The sequence below is a fragment of the Pituophis catenifer genome, unplaced genomic scaffold (assembly GCF_029215685.1).
Source record: "Pituophis catenifer annectens isolate HBS135680 unplaced genomic scaffold, rPitCat1.0.hap2 SCAF_1, whole genome shotgun sequence".
In the NCBI taxonomy this organism is placed as follows: domain Eukaryota; kingdom Metazoa; phylum Chordata; class Lepidosauria; order Squamata; family Colubridae; genus Pituophis; species Pituophis catenifer.
This window is the reverse complement of record NW_027256881.1, coordinates 242,526,415-242,544,882: the sequence shown is the minus strand read 5'-3', so window position 1 is coordinate 242,544,882 and position 18,468 is coordinate 242,526,415. Positions and strand designations below refer to the sequence as shown.

Genomic DNA, 18,468 nt, shown 5'->3' with positions numbered 1-18,468 from the left:
TTTTTTTTAAGTATGTTTAAATAAGAACACCAGAGCTGAGCAGTTTATTAATACTGTAGTTTGTTTGTTTGGTTTAATTTAATGATAAGAATCAACTGGCCCTGGAAAGTTAAGACAGTTTGAGACTACAGGCCATCTTGTGGCCATAAACGGACAAATATCCAGGAGTTGAGATTATAATCTATTGTGATATATTCAGCAGACCATAGTTTAGCAAATCATAGTTTAGTATGGTGGATGAATTAAGTGAAATAAGATTGTGCCTCACATCCTATTCAAATGAAACCAAATGTATGTATAGCAGCTATGCCAGCGCTAAATCACTTGTAAATGGTGTAACAATACCTGCTGGCTCTTAACAAGGCAAGGTCATCTTATAAATACCAATGGGCATAAATATAGAATCATGGAGTTAAAAGAAGAAAAAAACGTATCCGAAGAGTTGACATGCTGCTTGCTTTCCCCTTTTTTATTTAAATACATGTTTTTTTTAAAAAAAACTGAGCAGTCCCCTAATGTTGGATATGTATTTAGTTGAGCCATTCTGGTACTCATAGTTAAATAAAGCACCATCTGTCTGGTCCACTGAAAATTGCAAACAGATATCCATACATTCTTGGATTCTGTGCTGGTAGCTGAAAAGTATTTTTCCTCCAAACTAGACTTTTGGCTTTTGGAGGGAGAGAGGGAGGAAGGAGTGATACTCATTCCGCAAAACTTGTTTTATGGTGAATTTTTTCAGTACTTCATTAGCTGCTCAGGACAGTTGTGTTTCTCCTTGTGAGGTCTTGATGTCTCTCTGTCATAGCAACAGTGGTGCTGTTGTTGGTTTGGTTGAGCCACCTGGACTTCACAAAGTTATGAGATTATACTCAACTTTAGAGAGCTTAGGTGGCCATGGCACAGCCGGGGGATATTTTAGGCAGTGCAGACAGCCCAGGGTCTGTAAAAGGAACTTGGCAGCCGTTATCTGGTATGTGGGCTATAAATTGCACATTCCTCCATTGCATTTTAGAGAGTATTGTACACATTTCTTAACTAGCAATTAGGCTGCATTCTTACCCATGTTTTCTTAATTCAGAATTCACTCCTGAGTACTCCTGGGGCAAACGTATAGCCACAGGTTGGGGGCTTCAATTTGTTGATGGTTGGAGCAAGTTCATCAGGTCCGTTTGATACTTTTAAAATCTGTTCCCCCTCCTGCCAATCCTCCCTTCCTTGCTCTTGAATAACCCATAACCACGCTGGTTGGAAATGAAGGAAAATGAAGTAAGTTTTGCACATTTGTAGGGCTTATGCATGGGAAAGTTCTTTACAGTTTTGTTTGATAGGGTTGTCAAGCTGAAGAGAGGTAAGATCATTTTCTATGGAATTTTTCTGATTCCATTTTGATTCCATTTTGTACTTTTGATTTTTAAATTCCTGGGCAGTTTTATTAATGTGATTTTATTTTTGTTTCATAGCCAGTTTTTAATTATTGTCAAGCTGCCATAGAGATCTCAGAGAATCAAAAGGCAATATTGTGGGGTGGGAATGCAAAGGAGAAGAACCACCGTAATAGAGAACTTCCCATTCCCAACTACTGAAGCCTGTGCAAAAGTAGCATGGTCAATGCTATCGAAAGCTGCTGAGAGGTCCAGGAAGGCCATAATGGTTGCACCATCCCCACTGTGAGCTTTCCAAAGGTTATCAAGAAGTGTGGCCAATGTTGTTTCAGTGTTATGCCCCAGCCTGAACCTAAACTGAAAAGGATCCAAATAATCTGCTTCATCCAGGGGCCTTTATAGCATTCCTCTCAACAGCCTTCTCTAAAAAGGGAAGATTGGAAACTGAGCAAAGGTTGCCTAATAGTTGTATACAAAGATGGCCCCTTGAGAAAGGGGCTCACCCAGTGGTGGGATTCAGTTTTTTTTAACAACCAGTTCTGTGGGCGTGGCTTATTTGGGGGTGTGGCTTGGTGGTCATGTGACTGGGTGGGCGTGGCTTGGTGGTCATGTGACCAGGAGGGCGCAGCTAGCTGGTCATGTGACCGAGTGTTCGTGGCTATGTGCATAGGGACTACTCAGACGGCTGAAAAAAGTCATTTCTGACTGGTCCTTGCACTTTTGACTGGTCCTCACAGTCATGACCATCCACATTTATGCTCATTGCAGCATTCCTAACAACAGTGTCATTCATTTCACAACTGCTTCTCTTCACCACGGTGACAAAATAGGGTGCAAAACGTTAAATATGAGAACAGTCGTAAGGGTGAGGACCAGTCAAAAGTGTGAGGACCGGTCAAAAATAACTTTTTCAGCCCTCTGAGTAGTCCATGTGTACATAGGGACTACCCAGAGGGCTGAAAAAAGTGATTCTGGCAGGTCCTTGCACTTTTGACCGGTCCTCGCACTTATGACCGCTCATCATTTATGCCCATTGCAGCATTCTTAACAACCGTGTCACTCATTTCACAACTGCAGTGCTTCATGTGACTGGGTGGGTGTGGCCAGGTGGTCATGTGGCATCACTTCTTTGCCCTAATGACAGTTTGCTGCAAAAGTGTGAAAAACAGTCATAAGTCACTTTTTTCAGTGCCATTGTAACTGTTGTAAGTCAAGGATTATCTGTACAAAAATAGAAAAAAGCTTCTTTGCTTGCAAAAAGCTGCCCTAAATACCAATCATTAGATTAGAAATACCTGCAAACTGGAGTTACAAATCAGGGAGGGTGCCAAAGCACCTTGAGGAATTAAAATAGTTAAAATGCAATGATAACTATCAGCAGCCAATTCTTGCTCATAAAGTGAAACCCTTTAGCAGAGAGGTCATTTAAGCTCTCCAGAATGAAGCAAAGGAGCAAACAGAGTAGCTGTTGCTTGTTAAACCAATTACCAGAACTAATAGACACAGGAACTAGTCAGATTTCCGAAGCTGCTTCTTTTCAGGAACAGAGATTAACATTTTTCTTTCCAAACAAAGCTGAATAGGGAAAATTATCTCATCACTAAACACAGGATTAAACATCACCAAGTACAGAATTAAACTTTACCAAAAACCAGTTTTAGACCAAAAGTCAGAAAGGATATGTAAACTCACGTTTGAATGTCAATCTTTCTAGCTAGCCAATAAGCCTTGCTGAATGTCACTCATCTTGGTTCCTTGTCATTAAAAGCTTCTGCTTCGTTATTCAATTATTTCTTTAAAGTGTTGATCATTGCAGCCTGGCTGGAAGAACTCCCAACAGGGGAGTATTTCCTCCCAACAGTGGTGTAAAAAGCTTAAAACAACCCTTCCCCTTTAAGAAAGTCAAGCAAAAAAAAAAAAAAAAACCCCTCCAAGAAGCTCCGGGAAGCAACAGTAAATCTGCCAAGAATGTAATAAGGGTTAATGGAGAGGCAGTTTCTGTAAGCAGGGCAACAAAGATTAGGCTAAGAAGCAAAAATTCCTTACAGGATTAACCCTGTCAAGTGGAAAAAAAACAAAAGGATTTTTTCCCCCCTAACAACTGGTTCTCCGAATTGCTTAACTACTTAACAATCAGTTCTAATGAACCGGTGCGAACCGGTAGAATCCCACCACTGGGCTCACCACTGCCTCCTTTGGGGAGGGTGGTATCATCCTCTCCTGCAAAGAGTCATTAACCATCACTTGTGCCCAATCACATTCCACCTCTTGAGAGGCCTTAACCAACCAGCAGGGGCATGGGGCCAAAACCCAGATGGCCAAGCTCACAGCCCCAAGGACCCTGCCTACTTCCTCAAGAGCAACTGGTTCAAACTCCTCCCAGTTAACAAGGCTCAGACATGTCTTCATCACCTCTAAAGAATCTGCTCAGCCAGAATCCAGCTCCAAGCAAAGTCGAGCAACTGTATTGGACAGATGCCAAAAGTATTCCTCTCAGTGACCCTGTAAGGGATGCCCTGACTTCTTCTTACCAAGGAGGGACCTGGTCACCTGATTGCTTTTTAACTACTTTTTAGCTATAGAAATCTTCATAACAAAAACATGATAGGATGGGACATTAAAAATTGGACACTAGAGGGAACCAGAAGGAACTAAAGATTCAATTAAAAGAATATTTAAACTTGACTTACTGATACAGAATGGAGCAAAGTAATTTAATATCATATGTATTGAAGGATATTTGTGAACAATGGAGCCAGAAGTTAAGTTTTAAAATGACTGCAATTATAAATAGACTATTTGAAAGATGTTATGGAAGAGAAACCAGATTGGGACTGATTTGAAAGTGGATTTAAAAATAACAGACTACAAGAATGATATGGGGAAAATGCTATGCTGGATATAGAAATAAAAAGTCCTGATGCCTTAATAATTAAAAGAAATAATAAAATAAAAGAGTTACCTGGGCAATTTTCCTATACTAGATTTACAAAAGAGTCTTGCTAAACTTTTGAAAGATTTTATGGGAAGGGACAATGAAAATGAAATCTAGTTCTAGGACACTATTTGAAGGAAATAAAGATCAAAATTGTTAAAAGTAATTAGTATAAAGTTGGTTTATCTGATCAAAGTTAAAATAAATAGATTTTATAGATATGCTTAATGGAATTTTGCCAATCCACACCTAATGACAAGATTTTAAAGATTTGTTTATGGATAAGATATGGGAAAAAGAGATAATTTGTTGTATTTTAGGAGAAGGTGGTATGTTACTAAAATATTTATATTTATTGCTATGAAGGGGTGGACATTTCTTTATATATTTCTTTCCTTTTTCTTTGCTGTATTATTTTTTCCCTTTTCTGTGCTTTCTATTATTCTTTTTTTTTTACTTTGTATTCTTTCTTTTAATTGTAGTGTTTAGTAAAATTGTTGCAATGTAGCTTCAAAAAATGTTGTAATGTAGCTGCACCCTTTCCTAGAAACAATCTGGCAGGTAATCCCAGGAAAAGACATGCCTTCAAGATGCTGCAGACCAGTACCATGTTGAAAATCCTGTTTACAAACTTTAATCTTTCCAACTATCAATGGGAAACTGAAATTGAAATGCTACATGCAATTATCCTTAATAAACTATTAACTACAAGAGTGCTTCATTTGAAGAGCTCATGAAGCTATTGCAGAAGACAGTGTCTTGCTAAAAAGTTACATAGCGCAACATAAAGCAGAACATTGGATTCAGACCAAGATTTGTTCTTCATTTCTTTTATGAATATGGAGTTATGGGCTGAGGTTTGATCTACCCATGCAAAACAATGATATAATTTGAAGAGAGTTATCGTAATGCACTAGTCCAAATCTTGCAGATAGATAAATTGCATCTTCAAAACTCACCTCTGAGTAGAAAAATGACCGAATAGGGAGCAAGAGAGCTTGAACTAGGCAGGAAGAGAGAGAGAGAGAGAGAGGCAGAGGCAGTTCTTCCTTGCAATTCCTTCAGAAACATTCAAATGTGGAATTTGTCCATGTGCTCTGAAATGTATTGTCTGTCATAATAAGGGCAGCCGTAACCCAACAGAGCAGCTTTCTGGCAACCAGTTAGGGGCATGAGAGTAGGAAAAAGAGCAGCTAAGATCACAGTTGTTGCTCATTAAGTATTAACCTGATATTAACTACAGGAACACTGACTAAATAAGTTGCACCTTGAAGAATTAATTCAAGCCACTCCTTTCCCATGGTCTAGACCAGCACTCCTCAACTTTTTCTTCACCACGGACCCTCTTTAAATATCTTTTATGGTCACAGAGACCCAAGACTTAACTCAAGATTTAAATCATAACATTTCTTCAATCGTTTACAGAATTCCTGTGATGACATTACTCCTCCCCCCCAGTGGTTCGTGGACCACAGGTTGAGAACCTCTAGTCTAGACTAATATTGTATAAATAATTTAACAAAGCATAACAAAATAATGAAATAATAAGTGTGCATACTAATGCAAGAAAAGCAAATATGTCAAACAGGTTTATGCATACAAAGAATACTGAAAGAAAAGGACAGGGTGTTCTGAAGTGTTGTTTGGAAAAAAGAGAACTGACCAAGATGTGGGTAATGCTATTCTTATGCATTTAAAGAGGATGTTGTCTGGAACCTACCTGGAAGGAGTACATGAAATGGGGACAAGTAAAACCAGACATGAAAGGTTTAAAGATGTCGGAACCAGGCCAAGCTTTTGAGAGGGGACAATACTCTGACACTTTGAGGAGCAGGTTCTGAAAATGCTTTATGAAGGTGTTTTTCTCATATAGCAGTAATATTTTCCCTCAGGTTCATAAAAATCCTTTCACTGTGAATATTCATGCCCAGTGCTAGCAAAGAAAGGCAAACATTTTAAAACTTTCTTGAAACATTTTTCCATGCATCTTTTTATTTCTTTTAATAAGAACGATCTTTACATATTCAGCTACACCATATAACAGCTACAGATCCCACTCTCATTGTTTAAAATGGTATTGTTTAATTTGTCTTGATAATAGAATATTTAGTACAATTCAAGATGTCATTAAACTTATGAGTCCTCCAATATTCTAGGTCAGTGGTGGCAAACCTATGGCATGCGTGCCAGAAGTAGCACGCAGAACCCTCTCTGAGGGCATGTGCACTGTCGCCCCAGCTCTGTTTCGGGTCTCTGCCGTGCATGCGCGTGCACGTCCCACTGGCTGGCCGGTCTTCAGGTGATTGGTGGGAGGTGCGCGCACATGCGCAGCAGAGACTTGCAGTTTAGGTGGGCACGGGCTCATATGCGAGGTGCGCACACATGCATGGGGTGCACCCACGCATGCACCCATGCCTTGCAGTTTGGGCACGCATGCGCACTTTGGGCACTTGGTGCCTAAAAGGTTCGCCATCACTGTTCTAGGTTGTGAAAAATGAAAAAAAAAAAAGTGGGATGGGAAGGAAACTCAGATACATAGCCAATTAGCCTGAATAATCAACTGCAAGAAGGTATCTAGACTGAAATTGGGCTTTGATCCTAGTTTTAACAATAATGTGCAACTTTGTTCAACATTTTAAGCTTTTCTAAGTTAAGTTAAGTTAAGTTTTTCTAATAGCTATTTCCTATCCTTTGAGAGCTTGGCCATGGTTAGTAGTTCATTAAAGATGTCATCTTGACACAAGTCATTAGAAAATCAATTTTAAAGAGAATATTAGGATTACAGTTGCTACTATCAATGCTTTTATACAAATCTACAACAAAATATGCACAGTTCTGTTCACTCTCATAAACATATTAGAAGTTTCTGTCTTATGGCTACTATTTAGGATTTAGTTAGAAAAAGAAATATAATACAAGAAACAGGCACTGAAGGCATTAGAAGTCTGCATCATGTTCAGAGAACACAGCCTTTAGGACAATGCATATAGTACTTTTTAAAGAATTTGATGACTCAGAGTGTTATTTTGGTGTTTGACTATAGGTGGACTGAAAAATGTGAATTAATGGCTTTTCATTCTCATAGCTCACATCGTCAATAGAGGCATATCTACTGTGTGTTAATTCATACCCTGGATGACTATGCCAGAAGTATCTGTTGCCTCTTACATTCCAATTCCAAAAACAGATTGGCTCCTCAAGAAACTCTGTATGCATACCTCTGTTTTCCCGTTTATCTTTTCCATTATCTTACCCAGTCCTGCCTTGCTTTTTGGACATATAAATACGAGTGTTGCATTTGCCTGGTGCATCTTCCATAATTGGAGATGCATTGTAATTGGTGATGGGGATTGATATGACTATTCTTGTGAACTGTAAGATCAGGAATCACACAACCTGCTGTCATGATCTCTCAGCTGGAGAAAAGTCCCAGGAAGCGTCAACTTTGAAGACACTGTAAGTGTCTTCATATAGGAGTTGTACTTAGGAAATGTATATTTCTAATTGTATCAATAGAAGCAGAAATTTCTGTTGTCCACGTTCTTCCTAAAACATTATTGTCATTGGAGAAAAACTTGTGATCTTCCTTCACAATCAGATTGCCTTTTTCTATGCAATCCATACATTTCATAATGTAAAGTTAATCGGAAAACTAGAAATTGAATTTCATAAGCAACAATTTAACTGTGTGGCGCAAGGAAAGAACTGTTTACTGGTAGTTGACTGATTACCACTTTTTTTCTTAGGTGCTGAGGAAGTCCTCTTGCTCGCTAGAAGAACGGATCTACGAAGAATTTCCCTGGACATGCCGGACTTCACAGATGTCATTCTGCAAATAGACAATATTAGGCATGCTATTGCAATTGACTATGACCCTGTTGAGGGCTACATATATTGGACAGATGATGATGTCAGAGCTATTCGCCGGGCATTTCTTGATGGATCTGGAGCCCAGACTCTAGTAACAACAGAGATAAATCATCCTGATGGCATTGCAGTAGATTGGGTGGGTAGGAATTTGTATTGGACTGATACTGGTACAGATCGGATTGAAGTTACACGTTTGAATGGGACCTCAAGAAAGATCCTTATTTCAGAAAACTTAGATGAACCTAGAGCAATAGTGCTCAATCCTGTGATGGGGTAAGTCTTGCAAGTATTTGTTCAGTCTTAAAAACTATGGTGGTTGCTCTGCCTTTGCATTTCTATGCTATGGAATATGTTACAGGTAGTCCTTGTAGAGCCGTGGGGGCACAGTGGTTAGAATGCAGTATTGCAGGCAAATTCCGCTTACTGCCAGCAGTTTGATTCTCATCGGCTCAAAATTAACTCAGCCCCCCATCCTTCTGACGTTGGTAAAATGAGGACCCAGATTGTTGGGGGCACTATGCTGACTCTGTAAACCACTTAGAGAGGTCAGTAAAGCACTATGAAGCGGTATATTAAGTCTAAGTGCTATTGCTTGACTTAATAACCACAATTGGGACTGGAATTTCCATTGTAAATTGTTGCAGTCATAAGTCAGATCCAATTTTACAGCAATTTTTTTTTTTACAATGGTTGTTAAGCAAATCACTGCAGTTGTTAAACAAATCATATGATCATTAAGCAAGTCCAGCATCCCTAATGAACATTTTCCCCCGCTGGAAGTCAGCTAAAAATGATCACATGACCCAGAACCCAGTTGCCAAGATCCCAAATTGCAACCATGTAACCATAGGCATGGTGTGATGGGCATAAGAGCAAGTGTAGGTCATAAGTCACTTTTTCCAAGCTGTTGTGACTTTGAACCTTTGTTAAATGAACAGTCATAAGTCGAGGACCATTTGTACTTTAAAAATATAATCTGTTTCGCCATACCATGTTCCAGCGGCAGTGCAACAAAATATGTTTTCTCAAATGCATATTCTTTATTAGTATTTAGTAAATTTGGAATACACAACCATCAGCCTATTTATTCTAGGTAGCAAAGTCCATGATTTTAAATTTTCCTTCCTCATTTAAAGTGTTATTCCTTATAATATTATTATCGTTTTGTATATTTCACAAACTTGAAATCTTTGAATGAATCTTTCTCTTTACTGCCAGTTCATGAAAAAGCATCTTGCTGAAAAGCACGCCTTAAAAATGCAATAATATATTTGATAGAATACTTGCGCATTAGAATAAAACTGCTGTTCTTCTCCTTCCACAAAAGTTATATGTATTGGACAGACTGGGGCGAAAATCCAAAGATTGAGTCTGCTTATCTGGATGGGTCTGAGAGGAAAGTGCTGGTGAATACATCTCTAGGATGGCCTAATGGTTTGGCATTGGATCTTGAGGAAAACAAACTTTATTGGGGAGATGCAAAGACTGACAAAATTGAGGTAAGTGAGATATTTCCAGATAACTGTGGTTCTGTTCCAGAGAAAACATCTTGATTTGTTTTCCTGTTTTTTGGAAACATTGCATTACCAGGGATAGTTTCTGAAAAGTTTGGGAGAAAAATCCCAGCATAAGAATTTGTATTTCATTTTAAAAGGACCCAGCCTGTCCTGACTCAACTGAGAATGAGGAGTGCCTTTTGTCCAGGCAAATACAGAGCTGCACTGTCAGAGGCCAAGAAGTAGAGAAATATTAGAGCTGGACTATTAAAATAAGCCAATTTATTGAAAGTTAGGTCTGGAATTCATTATCAAATGACAAACATGGAGAAAACTATTTAAAACAAATAATATTCTCCTTCAGAATTCCCAGAAGAGAATTGTATTGCAGCTTAATTCTGTCTGGGTAATTTATGCATCCTGCTGGAAGTATTTTGTGTTACGTTCAAGGCTTGCTGACTTTATACAATAAAAGTAACTAAATCCAGCAAATATATGATGTAAGTCTTCAGGTTGGGAGTATTAATCTTGAGCATGAGATACTTAAAGGACATATTTCTTTGTGCAGTTACCACAGTGCGTCTTCTAAGGCAGAGTATTTTTTTTAATGCGCCAGAAACTTTAGGACGTGTTGACAGAATAAAAATCAGAATTCAAAGAGACCAGGCAAGATCTGTAGTGGGGATGCTGGTTGGCCATTTGCTCTGTGCTCTGACTTACCAACTATATTTCTTAAGCACTGTGTTATTTCCTTGGCAAAAATGTAGAAGAATGTATAATAGGTTGTATAATAATGTACTTCAATTAATTGCATGTTGCATTTTTAGCTGTCCGTTGTTTCAGAAAACCAACCTTTTTGTTCCCTTGAGGGGGAGAAATCTACCCAGCCCCCCCCCCAAAAGCAGGAAAATACTGCTAGATACATAGAAGTGCGTTCCTTAATTATGTGTGTAAAACTTCACATGGCAGAAACAGCAGTTATTCATTCTTGGCAGAAACGTTCCCATCTGCAGCATTCAGCTGTAAATACAAAGGCCTCAGTCACTTCACAAGCCGTTTATATCCTAAAGAAACCATTTGGCGAGCCTTGTCAAACGTTGCGTGACAACAGCCTTTGGGGCTTTCACTGCAAATTTGGCACCCTGTGGTAACATTGTTCCCAGCTCTTAAAAGTTTTTTTTTTTCCTAACTTGGTTTGGCAGCATGTTTGAAAGGTGGGAGAGAGAGGAGAGAGAGCAAAAAATTGTAGCAGATTTTAGAGAGATATATGGGGAAAGTATCTTGGATTCAGGAGGTGCAGCTGATTTGAAGTGAATGGCGCAAAAGTAAATTGAAAGAAAATTTAAGATTCCGTCGGAAAACAGTACATTCCAGGAACAAATTAACGTTGCTTACAAGGTTCCAGCTGAAGGAGAAGCAAAGAGACTCTGACATCTGCCTGCAAAATTGCCTAATTCTCTTTCAAAACCAGTTTTGTGGGTTGTCTTGTCAACATTTGCTTAATGACTGTGTATAATTGCATAATTTAAAAATGTTGACCTATTTGTCTATTTTTAGAAGTGTTTTTCCTAATTTAAATTGCTGTAAAACAACATAGTTAAAAGGTAAAATGTAGCCCATAGAATCACCACTTCTTCCCCCCCCCAAGCTTTGTGATTATTTTCTTCAGAATAAATTCAGAATTTGCACCCAGACATTCTCTAAAGTATTGTGCAGTGATAAACAGTGTCTGTGAGGCATAACATGGGTCACTCGTGTCAGGCCCTTCACCTCTATCTGCAAACCCAACAAAACTCATTGATCCTTCTGGCAACCTGATTCTTCCTACTTTTTCTCCCTATAGTTATTTGACGGATATTGAAGAAACAAAGCCTTGGCTGTATTTCAGAACAGGCTTTCAAAGTAATGACTTTTATAGGTATTCTAGGTAATTTTTGCATATGAAATTTAAAATGGCGCTTTTAATCTCCAGCTTAGGTCTGAAGGATTTATTTCAATCTTGTAAAAGATAGAAGGATCTTCTAGCATGGTTACTTTTACATATGTAAAATACAAAACGGTCCAGAATTTTAGAACACGTTAACATTTATTTCTCAAAATTTAATTGTATTTTTTGTGTCTTAATTTTGTTTTACATTTTGAAAAAAAAAACTGATCAAAATCTTACTCAAAACTTGAGTTGCAGGACAAATTCGCCCTCCCATCTCTTGTCTTTAGTTCCCAAAACTAAATTTCTTCGAGCCTGCAACAGTACTAGTAAGGAAAGTGACTGTGTGAGTGGCTTCCTTCATTTGATATTCTAAATACATATTATATGGTATTTTTAATTTGTTAAAATATTTCTTTTGGATCTATAAATAATTTGCTCTTTTCTTACATAAGTAAATCAACTCATATTCCCTGAACTTTTAAAAAGAACTGCTGAAAAAATAGCTGTTTTATACTTAAAATTAATGGTGTATTCTTTATCCTACATTAAAATGAACTTTTTATTTAAAAAAAATGGGACAGGGAGGAAGAGACGGTTGGGAGCCTTGAATAGGGTAACTGACCTTTGACCCATCAGGAGGCTATGTCAGAAGTAAAGCAGTTGCCTTCCCACAGTCAAAGGACAAATGGACGTTGATCATCCTGAATAGTACTGAGTAGCCTGACTTTCAGGGAACCAATTAAAAGACTGCTGTGGCTTGCAACAATATAGTTTCCACACAAGTCTGAAATTCTTCTGATTTTCTTCTTCTGATTGAAATAGAATGTTGGCTTTTTGTCATTTCCTATACATTTGGACCATATTACATAGAAACATTACCATAAAAATATTTAGAACCGACCTTCCACTTAATGTGACTGAAGCTTTGGTAATGCATACATATATCTTACCAAAATCCTTTCCTTAGTGATTATTGTGCTGAATCTTTTGATCTTTCTACATGCTTTGGATTGAGCAGTCTGGGGGGGGGGGAGGAAGAGCAGTGGCATGGAATTGGAGAAGAACAGGAAGGAAAACTCACCCTCTGCCCATGGGAGTAAAAAATATGTTTTTCGTGCATAAAGATGGGGACAGGTACAACTAGAACACATCTTACTTTTTTTTTTTATTTGATTTATATGCTGCCCTTCTCCGGAGACTCAGAGCAGCTTACAATGCGTTAAGCAATAGCCTTCATACTTTTGTATATTTTATACAAAGTCAGCTTATTGCCCCCACAAACTGGGTCCTCACTTGTCTTATTATCTTAAAAAGTAAACTTATTAAGAGGAAATCTATTAAAATTTAAGGAATTATAAAAAGACCATTGCACAAAGACAATTAACATGAATTCAAGTATTACAATCAGAGTATTGAAAAAATTATCAGAACTACTGACTATAATCTAGTTATAGTTAATTCTGGGTGCCTCAGAAGACTATGAGAAGACAAATGTTGTTCTAATCCAGAAAAAGGAAATGGAGATCTGGGAAATTTTGAGCATTTTGGGGAAGATTATTGAACAATGTATTTGTGATCAGTTGGTTAAGAATGTCACAGTTACAAGAGCCAACATGGCTTTTATTATCTAGTAAATCATGCTAGATTAACCTTACCTCTATTTTTGACAGAATTACCATTTTAATAGTTCAGGGGAATGCCACAGACATAATCTCACCAATGAATTTGATAAAGTCTCCCATCATATGTAGATTAATAAAATTGTAAAATGTGAGCTAGATTATACAACATATTTCTGAATGCTTCAATATCAGTTTGGAGAATAGAACTAAGTGGATTGCCACAGAGGTTCTGTCTTGGCCCTATGCTGTTTAAGATTCTTATTAATGGCCTTGATGGAAAGATTGAGGAGGTAATTACCAGATTTGTGAATAATGCAGAACTAGGAGTAGTGGCTAATTCTTTAGAAGAGAAAGAGAATTTGGAGGAGAAAAAACAAAGCATGTCTTCGATAGCTCAGCTGGTAGAGCGGAGGACTGTAGAATTGCTTGTACTGTAATCCTTAGGTCACTGGTTCGATTCTGGCTCAAAGGAGGCTTTTTATTCTCCATTTTGTCATCATTTCTAAAGTTGCCATTCATCCTTTGAGAGAAACAAATTATGATCTTGCTTTAAAAGCCAGTTTAGTCTAGAGTTTAAGGCACCAGGCTAGAAAGAGGGAGATCCATGGGTTCTCGTCTTGCTTTAGCCATGAAAGCCAGCAGAAACAAATGTAAGATCCTACATCTTAAAAGAGAAAAAAAAAATGAAAGTCTCAGTATAGTATAGCGAGACTTGAGTTGGCAGTTGTAGAGGGAACTACTGGGTATTTCGTTAGATCGTAAATTGAACATAAGACAGTTTAATAGATAAATGCAACTTTTTAAAATGAAAAACACTTAACAAAACTCTGGTGTTTAGTTATAGGTTTGGTGGACAAAATGGTTTGGTAATGAGACTTCTGAAAGAATTCTAGGTTGATCATTGCAAACTTAAAGTAAATAATTGTTCCACCCCATCCTACTTTATTCAACTCTATCTCAAATGCTCTGTTGACTTTGGGGCATCAGTTTAGAAAAAATGAGAAGAAGTGCAGAATAAGATGGTGAGGTCAATCAGGAGACCAGAAATGAAGATCCTATGAGGAGAAAGGAATTCTATGAAGGTCCTAATGTCAAGATCTGCTCTCCTCTGTTGTAGAGTTCAGGACATGGAATAGAGGGTTTAAGTTATGGGAAGGCAGATTTCAGTTGAATTTTAGCAATTGGTTGATAACAGAAAGAACTTGATGAGGAATCAATTATCCAGAGAGGTGGCAGGTTCAATGGATTCAGTCAGATGCTAGAGAGGTGTCCTCTTGGAATGCTATAATGTGAATTGCTATACCAATCAGGGAATGGACTCTAAATTGCCCCTTTCAATGGCACAATTCTATACATTGTCGGGGGTGAGGAAGAGACAAATGATAGCCCAAGCTCTGTGCAAATCATACAGTTTACGTTCTTGTGCCAGGTGTTATTGTATATCCCAAATACATCATCTCATTTGTGCAATGATGTTCATGCACACATCTAATTTTGATATCATCATAGCTTTGTCAGTCTTGGAGGGGGGTGCATTTTCCATTAATTTAGAAAAAGACCTAAGCATTATTTCCTTCATCGTGGATGTTTTGAAATATGTAGAATACATACAATTGTACTATAATAAGAAATAGAATGTTTGAAAGTTGAAGCAGCATGTGAAAAATTTGATTTGAATCTCTTCAGGAGTAATGCATGTTTATGCAAAGCACTATTTTAGGATTAATTCCACTCTGTTGGTTACCTGGCTTTAATTTGAAAATTTGCTAATATTTACAGGTATAACTGCCCACTTTACCTGTGTTCTTTAGGTATATTTAGGTTCTGAATTCTGATAGAATTCTGTTTGTCTTAATACTCAGATTTGTTTTTTTACAGAGTGTTGTCCACTTTCAGGTGGAATATATATCATTCCTTCTAGATTAGAATATATAACAGTGATCCATTTAGGTTTTTAAGAGCCCTGGTGGCACAGTGATTAAATACAGTATTGCAGGCACTACCTGGAGTTCGATTCGCACCATCTCAAGATCGACTCAGCCTTCTGTTCTTCCAAGGTCGGTAAAATGAGGATCCAACATTGTTAAGGGCAATAGGCAAATAATGCTTAGAAATTGTAAACTGCACAGAGAATGCTGTAAAGCGCTATGGGGTGGTGCAGTGGTGAAATCCAATTTTTTTTACTACCGGTTCTGTGGACGTGGCTTGGTGGGCATGGCGTGGCTTGGTGGGCGTGGCTACCACCACGCCCAGGAGTGGGACAATGGAAAGATGCTCAAAGTCTCCTGACAGAGAGAAACCATTTTTTTTCTTCATTAAACATTGCAGGAGCAATTCAGTTCAGTTTATTTTATATTTAGTTTGTTTCCCGATGGCTATCATTAAGTGTTGTATCTTATGATTCTTGACAAATGTATCTTTTCTTTTATGTACACCGAGAGCATATGCACCAAGACAAGTTCCTTGTGTGTCCTACTGCAGGATACTGCAGGGAGGATACTTCAAAATCTCCATTCCCACCCCACTCCAGGGGAAGGATATTGCAAAATCTCCATTCCCACCCCACCTGGTTTTCCGAACTACTCAAAATTTCCACTACCAGTTCTCTAGAACCTGTCAGAACCTACTGGATTTCACCCCTGGGGGGTGGTGTGTAAGCCTAAATGCTATTGCTGTGCTATTTTTACACAATTTAGGTATTTCGTGTAGTGTTGTGAGATTAAATGATACTGAATTGTTTTTCTTTTCTCCAAACCCATACTTAGAACAACATCAAGTGAAAATGTAAGAAACATTTTCCTCACCGTGGTTAGCAGTGAATAATTTTTCATGTTTTGATCCCCTTCATTTTAAATAACGGGGGAAATTCACCTCAGTGGTTTTGTTTTGCTCTGTTTAGTTTCATTTCCTTCATGCTCAATGTGCATGTGGTTAAACTGCCCGGAAAAAAAGTGTCTTCAGGATATGCTCTTAGCCATTGCATGTAAGCAATTATATAGTGGATACTCTCTGGATTGTAGATGGTTTTGATAGCTTCAGTGCCCCATTGTGTGAACCCATTTGGGAAGAAAGAGCTGATTAGAATGTGGGTGTGCTCACTCAGCATTAACTTAAGAGAAATATTTAGGTTTGTTCAATTGATATTCAGCAACTATCAGCTATATTAAAGGGTGTGTTCACTTTATAAATTAGTGTCGTGAGGAGACATCTGTCACTCAAAAAGGGAAGGGTTGATTGAGTAGAGTCATCCTGTGGGAAAGCATACTAACTTATTTTAAACTATGGGTGACCCTTGCCTCCTTTTTTTTGTGAGCAATAAAGACATAAGGGGGGCAAAGAGGGTTTAGCAGAACCCCCACAGCTATCTGCGCCCTTCATTGGTAGAAGTGGCTTTCACTTGAACTTGCATTTGACAAGCGTGTTCTGTCTCATTCAGAAGGATCCTTCAAAGGCAACTAATTGAAATGCTTGCACCCCTTCATTCCTTTTCCAAGTCTTTCCCGCCAGGCATATGCCCCCAGGTTTGCCTAAATTTCAGGGCAGTAGCATTCACGGTTAATGAGGGTCGGGGTGGAGGGAAGGAATAGACCATGCAGATTTGCCTTTTAAAAAAAAAAACAAAAAAAACCCTAAAAGTCTGTGGGAAAGGGTTTTTTTAAGTTCCCCTATCCAACCCCTTATGCCAATGTCTGAGAATCTGGTAGCACTAATAAAGAAGGCGGCTGCTGTTCCCTGCCAAACTTTTTGTTGCACACTTGTTAGAAATTCTTTTTGTCTTTTCTAGTCCTTGACTTCATGAAATTAAACACAAATCAGGTCCCCAGAATGAAAGGTTGCATGTCTGCCTTGTGGCATTTGGAATGAAACTATTCACTGCCTGGATGACTATAAATAGAAAGCCAGTAGCTGCCTAATTCTCCACTTTGTGGTTCTTGCAAAGAAGCCCTCTTTCCTGATGAAGGGTGACTTTTGAAAGAAAACTTGGCAAGGAATTCTTATCCTTGCACTTCTAGGTAGGGCAGCGTTTTCTCTAACAAAGGTGTAATTCTTGGACCCATAGCAAGATATATCATCTCATCTGTAGAATTGCATGTGAAATTTGAATGCAGAACAAACACCATTCTTTCTGCATTTTGCTCCTGAAAGATTTCTTTGGCTTTCCTCCAACCGTCGGCTCCTTTTTAACTTGTATTCATTCTTCGGCAAGAAAACTAAATTAGTGATGCAGAGGGGTGATTTTTTTTCCTCCCCAAATTCTGAGAGACAGAACAAGAATTGTGATTGTTTTGTTTTTTTTGAAAGCACGATAAAAGATTTTATTCTTCCAACGGACTTCTGAAGTTGCCGACGTAAAAATCCAATAGCTTACTGTTGCAGTTCTTCGGGCAATTTGTTTGGTTGATTTGGCCATTATGAATGCTTGAAAATGCTGTGTTGTCCTTTTATGCAAAGCGCTGTCAGCTGTCTTTCTCCTCCCCTTCTAGTTCTTTCTAAAGAAACGGGGGGGGGGAGAACGAGGAGAGAGAGGGAGTTTCTGCTATACTTCCAATAGTTTGGATGGGCATATATGAGCAAAAGTGGTCAATAAATCATCTGCCTGAGCAGGCACTTTTTAAAACTGTCCTACGTCACCATTGTTTCTGAGTTGTGAGAGCAGGAATTGAAGCCCACTTTGAAGTTTTCTTCGGGATTAATTGCAATCTGAAACGTTTTTTTGTTACGTATTTTCTTGGTTGCTTATTATGGAGGCATAGTTTGTACTCTACCGTAGACGTCATTATTTCTATGAGTCATATTTGTTACTGCTGACCATAATTAATTTTTTTAATTCAATTCTGCCTACCCTTTCCTTTAAAAAACAAAATCAGATGCAATTCTTAAAGATGATTCTAAGTTTTGCACTCAACTTGCTAAAGGAAAGAGTGGAAAACATTTTAACCTAAATTTTGTTATTCTCATGCCTCAAATAGAAGCCTTGTATTTCTCTCTCCCCTCTCTCCAGTCCTTTGTTGCTTGAACATTTGCATGAGAAAACAGTGCAAGGGCAATGTTAATTTTCAATTGATGCCACCAACTTTTTAATCGGGGCTACTTTTCAGTTTTTATGATGAGTCGTTGTTATGTCTGCATGCTGATTTCATTGTGATGGTCCATATGTTTTGCTTGTCACTGTTTATGGTAAGGCTTCCTTCACCTAAGAGCACCCTGCTGCCCTTTTGCATTGGCTGTG

At 38.2% G+C, this 18,468-nt stretch overlaps 1 protein-coding gene across 2 annotated transcripts in view; it reads left to right on the top strand.

Annotated features, from left to right (window-relative positions):
• Positions 1 to 18,468, top strand: part of LRP5 (LDL receptor related protein 5) — an 80,944-nt gene that overhangs the window by 21,668 nt on the left and 40,808 nt on the right. For both annotated transcript variants that reach the window (XM_070957372.1, XM_070957371.1), the window contains exons 5-6: positions 8,067 to 8,463; positions 9,518 to 9,689. In XM_070957372.1, coding sequence (XP_070813473.1) covers positions 8,067 to 8,463; positions 9,518 to 9,689 — 569 coding nt within the window. The remainder of the gene's footprint in view (positions 1 to 8,066; positions 8,464 to 9,517; positions 9,690 to 18,468) is intronic.